At 53.2% G+C, this 5,353-nt stretch overlaps 1 protein-coding gene across 3 annotated transcripts; it reads left to right on the top strand.

Moving 5' to 3' along the window:
• Positions 1 to 357: 357 nt before the first annotated feature.
• Positions 358 to 4,980, top strand: DRD1 (dopamine receptor D1). 3 transcript variants are annotated; one of them, XM_081035916.1, is made up of 2 exons: positions 358 to 476; positions 1,488 to 4,980. In XM_081035916.1, exon 2 carries the CDS (start codon positions 1,937 to 1,939, stop codon positions 3,275 to 3,277), a length of 1,341 nt encoding a protein of 446 aa, XP_080892042.1. In that variant the 5' UTR covers positions 358 to 476; positions 1,488 to 1,936; the 3' UTR covers positions 3,278 to 4,980. The 3 variants fall into 3 exon arrangements, 2 of the variants coding, with proteins under 2 accessions (XP_080892042.1, XP_080892043.1); XR_013992413.1 differs by lacking the exon at positions 358 to 476 and having other exon boundaries at positions 966 to 3,693; positions 3,992 to 4,980; XM_081035917.1 differs by lacking the exon at positions 358 to 476 and adding an exon at positions 966 to 1,395.
• The last annotated feature ends 373 nt before the right edge of the window (positions 4,981 to 5,353 follow it).

Genomic DNA, 5,353 nt, shown 5'->3' with positions numbered 1-5,353 from the left:
CTTTAAGGCATGCCTCTTGCTTCCCCTGTCGCCCCTGCTCTTGGAACATAGTGAGCTCTCAGGAAAATATATTGGTTCATTGAATGCAGTGCCAACAAAAGGGATTTTTCTCCCTGGTCAGTTTTTAAGGGTATTTTAAGCAGAGGAGTCCCCTTTCTGGCAGTCATGGACAGGAAAGAGCGGGTCCAGGAGCAGGTCCAGCGTGGATGCTGGCGCGGGTGCAGGTGAGGTCCGTACCTGTCAGGGCAAAGCTGGGGCGCAGGAAGTCGCGGCCGCCGGCAGAGGGCGCCCCGGGACCGCTGAGCGTGTGGCGCTGGGGTTGGGGCGTTCGCGGGGCGCGGGGCTCCCGCCGCAGTCCAGCACTGACCGCAGCCCTGGACGTGCCGCGATGCCCGCGGAGCGCGAAGGGAGCGCACTCGCCGGCCCGTGGAGCGCAGGGCCAGGCGCGCCGCTGCGCCGAGCCCTGCCCGCGTGCGGTGAGTGCAGGCGCCCGCGGGGACTTGTCACCCGAGTCGGGGGCACCTGGAGGCACGCAGCTCCGAGGGAGGCGGGCTGGTCCAGGGCTTGGCGTGCGTGGGGAAGGGAGCATGGTCCGGGTTCGCGCTGGTCTTTGGGAAGGGCTTGAGGTCAACCCCAAGAGGCTCTGGATGTCGGGACGAGCGTGGCTTTCAGGAACTTGAGGTTCTAACGTCGGGATTTGTCTCGCGGGACCCGTCGCGTGCTGGCCATTAGTCTGGGGGCGCTGGGGTGGCAGAGGAACCCAGGGCCGGCCAGCGCTCACCTGGGCGTCCCCACCCCTGTCACCAGCAGCACCATCCAGGGGAACCACGTGCGGCTGTCACCCGCAACTCTTCCTGTCAAGCGAAGCCCGCCCCCAGGGCAGGGGAGGGGACGCGGGGGTGGGTGGGCTGTGCCCCGCGGGCCACCTCGGCTCTCTCTGCTTCGCGTCCCCAGGGGCTCTTGGGAGGCAGCGGGCATTGCCGCAGGAAGGCGCAGGGCCCTGCCGGGAGGGGCCACAGGCCGCCCCAGGGGCGCCCGGGCACTGGGCTCTCGGGAGGAGGGAAGCAAAGGCAAGACGCTGCCCGAGTGACCAGTTATGGAGGTGCCCTCTCCCAAGGCGGCGCCAAGCTTCCGGGAGCCCTTTTCCCGAGTCCCCTCCGCCGTGAACCATCTCTAACCCTTCGAGGCAGTGGGGCGGCGCCGGCTCTCTGGGGGCCTGGCCCGGGATTTCTCCCCCAAACCCGCCCGAGCTATTTTTGCGCGTCGAGCCGCGACCCCCGGGTGCGCGCGCGGGGCAGGACTCAGGCGCGCCGCCTGGGCGCTGTGGGGCGGCGGCGCCTCGCGAAGCCCGCTCTCCGAGCTCCAGGGGCTTTAAGAGAGACAGCGCCAAGCAAGGTAGGTGGCTCGGACGGAGTCGCTTTGGGCTTGACCTGAGTGAAACTGCCATCTGCTCGTCTTGGCGACCTTTGCTTTCTCTTTGCTTTTAGGGTGTTTGGGGAGCTGCTGTGGAGCCAGGGGTTTGGAGGAGCGAGGCATGTATTTTCAGCTGCGCCTCAGCTCTGAAATGTGACTCCAATTGACTAGCTCGGCAGAGGCCTCCAGTCTCTGGATTGATACTTTAGAATATGCTAAGGAGCCGATGCTTTCCATGGGGAATCGAAGGGCCAGCTGGTCGCAGTGACCGTGACCTGGAGCGAGGGAGTTGGAAGACAGTGGTAGAAAGCCAGAGGGACCTTCCAAGGGGCTGACTTGGACCGCTGCGGCCAGGCTCCTGCCACGCAATTGCTGCAGCCCTCCGATGGAGCGCTGCTGAGGTCCTCCACGCGGTGGGCCAGGGGGCTGTGCAAAGGGCTGCTGGTGAGTGAGGACTGACCCCTGACCTCTGCTGAGGACCTTGGGGGCTGTCAGAGCCCCCTATGCACCCTCCCTCGGGAACATGAGGACTCTGAACACATCCACCATGGACAGGGCCGGGCTGGTGGTGGAAAGGGACTTCTCCTTCCGTGTCCTCACAGCCTGTTTCCTGTCACTGCTCATCCTGTCCACCCTCCTGGGGAACACGCTGGTCTGTGCCGCTGTCATCAGGTTCCGACACCTGCGTTCCAAGGTGACCAACTTCTTCGTCATCTCCTTGGCTGTCTCAGACCTCTTGGTGGCTGTGTTGGTCATGCCCTGGAAAGCGGTGGCCGAGATCGCTGGCTTCTGGCCCTTTGGGTCTTTCTGTAACATCTGGGTGGCCTTTGACATCATGTGCTCCACCGCGTCCATCCTGAACCTCTGTGTGATCAGCGTAGACAGGTACTGGGCCATCTCGAGCCCCTTCCGGTATGAGAGGAAGATGACCCCCAAGGCAGCATTCATTCTGATCAGTGTGGCGTGGACTCTGTCTGTTCTCATCTCCTTCATCCCAGTGCAGCTCAGCTGGCACAAGGCGAAACCCACCAGCCCCTCTGACGGAAATGCCACTTCCCTGGGCGAGGCCACTGACAACTGTGATTCCAGCTTGAGCAGGACATACGCCATTTCATCCTCCCTGATCAGCTTTTACATCCCCGTGGCAATCATGATTGTCACCTACACCCGGATCTATAGGATCGCCCAGAAACAGATCCGGCGCATTTCGGCCCTGGAGAGGGCAGCCGTCCACGCCAAGAACTGCCAGACCACTGCAGGGAATGGAAACCCCGTGGAGTGTTCTCAACCAGAAAGCTCCTTTAAGATGTCCTTCAAAAGAGAGACTAAGGTTCTGAAGACACTGTCGGTGATCATGGGGGTGTTTGTGTGCTGCTGGCTCCCTTTCTTCATCTTGAACTGTATGGTGCCCTTTTGTGGGTCTGGGGAGACGCAGCCCTTCTGCATAGACTCCATCACCTTTGACGTGTTCGTGTGGTTTGGGTGGGCTAATTCCTCCTTGAACCCCATCATTTATGCCTTTAATGCTGATTTTCGGAAGGCATTTTCAACCCTCTTAGGATGCTACAAACTTTGCCCGACGTCGAATAACGCCATCGAGACGGTGAGCGTCAATAATAACGGGGGCGTTGTGTTTTCCAGCCATCACGAGCCACGGGGCTCCGTCTCCAAGGACTGCAACCTGCTGTACCTGATCCCGCACGCCCTGGGCTCCTCCGAGGACCTGAAGAAGGAGGAGGCAGGTGCCATAGTCAAACCCTTGGAGAAGCTGTCCCCGGCCCTGTCTGTCATTTTGGACCATGACACTGATGTCTCTCTAGAAAAGATCCAACCCATCACACAAAATGGACAGCACCCGACCTGAGCTCCAAGGTGTATCCTGCCAGCCACGCTCACCCTCAAAGCTAGAGATCCCTCTGGGGCTTGCTGTTAAGGAACCACGGTGTGGGGAGACGCCGAGGTGTCCGGCGAGCCCGGCTCTGCTGCTTTCCCTCAACACACAACTAAGTCTATTTGAAAACCCATTCCAGTGTGTTTTCTGTGTTGTGCATAGTGAATCAGAGAGGCACACATCAAGTGAGTGTTACAAGGGACTTGTCTTTGGCTCCAAGATTATTTTTAGAAACTGATTCTTAGGACTTGAAAAATAGGGCAAAGAATCAACCATGAACAGCTTCCCTTAAAAATGAAACCTTTCTGGGAAGGAAGTGAGAAGGGTTGAATTTGCTGTGTACAAACAGGTGCTAACACTGGTCCAAGCAAAGTTTTCAGATTGTAAAGGTAGGTGCATGCCTTCATAAATTATTTCTAAAAAAATAATTGAGCCTTCCAGTACGGGTGGGATTGCTTTCTCAGAATTGAGAGATGCTCTGTGGATATTAGGTTTATTTATCTATTGTAGTATATGGCTATTTTTAACTTATTATAATGAATCTATATTTATCATATTTAATAGGATAAACCAATGAGTCATCTGTGACTTCGCGGTCACATTTTTGTCCATGTAACTAGCACTTTATAAGCCAATGAAACAAACCTACAGATTCTGAGATTCTAAATGCTCATGTATAACTTCTAGATACGCAGCCGAGATGGATAGGAAATGAAGCTGTGATCATTCCTTAAAATTCATTGGCATAAATAAAGACGAGGTGAGAACTGACAAATGCTGTGAATGTTTTTTGTGTTGTTGTTTTTTTTTTCTAAAGTGATTTTGGAAAACTTTAAAAAGCATAGCTACTGTTGCATTTCGAATGTTTTAAATGACCGCCACTTCCTCGGAAATGACTGGCAGTTCTGTAAATATCTTAAATAAAAGCCAGCTTAAGAAAACACCAATGGAAATGTGTGCTCTCAGGCGGTAATAACAAGTATATGCCACTTTGTATTTACGTGAAATAACTGGCCCTCTGCGTCTTTTCTCATTTCACACATCAGATAGCTTTTTGGAACCAGACAAACGGCTGTCCTGGTGAAGACAGTGGCTTTCCTTAATTCTTACATCACAGCAGTCTCACCAGCGGACAGAGGTCAAATCCTGCGCCTCCATCTTACTAGGTCAAACCAAGCCGAGGCTACTTTTGTAGTGCTTCCATCTGAACTGAGAACTGATTTTTATAGAAGTCTAAATGTTAGTGGTATACTGACTAATGAACAGTGCCTCCTTCTCGTCCTTGAGGAAGGCACTTCTGTTGGGTAAAACAGGAGACCCCTTCTCTGTGGGTGTGGTAAGCACCCCAGAGCCATCAGCACTCTTTGACAAGCGCAGACCCTGTGTCTGCTTTGGAATCACCCTTCTACATCATCACCCGGACTGTAAAAAGTACCATAATCTCCCCCTGCGAGATACTAATTCATGGGGGGCATTGCAAGAGAATGCCTTTGAAATGTTGATGAAGTTTTCATGTGGGGGAGCAGTTTACTTACCATGTAGATGAAATGGGTCACCAGAAAGACATCTGCTGAACAGTATCTCTCCTGGGTCCCGTCTGTGTTATTTCTGCATTTGAATGTTTCCTTGATTTGATTGCCTGTATGCTTTCTTACAAATAATAAAATTATTTTGTGAACTTGAATCCACCCTGAATGAGCCGTGTTGCATTTGTTTTAAAAAGCGAAGGTATTTCAGATCTACAAGTAAGAAATGTGGGCATTTTCAAGGCTATGTTACTTTTCTCCCTTTTAGTGGAAATTTCTCCTGTGATGGGTGCTATGTGTTGCCTTTGAATATTGAAACAGGAAAAGGGTTTTGATTTGGGCTATGCACTCTCGTTTTCCTTCTGTCTTAAATACTTTTTTTAAAATTAAGAAACCCTTCTTTACTTGAGAAATTACTTTACTTTTTATTTCACAGATTTGAAAGATTCCTCAACTCTCTGCTTTTTAGTTCAGAGAGCCCAGGGACTTGAAATAATGTAAACATTACAGAAAAGGCTGTGGC

The sequence above is a fragment of the Rhinolophus hipposideros genome (assembly GCF_964194185.1).
Source record: "Rhinolophus hipposideros genome assembly, chromosome: 23".
Lineage (NCBI taxonomy): Eukaryota > Metazoa > Chordata > Mammalia > Chiroptera > Rhinolophidae > Rhinolophus > Rhinolophus hipposideros.
The sequence above is the reverse complement of the archived record's forward strand: the minus strand, read 5'-3'. Positions and strand labels throughout refer to the sequence as shown.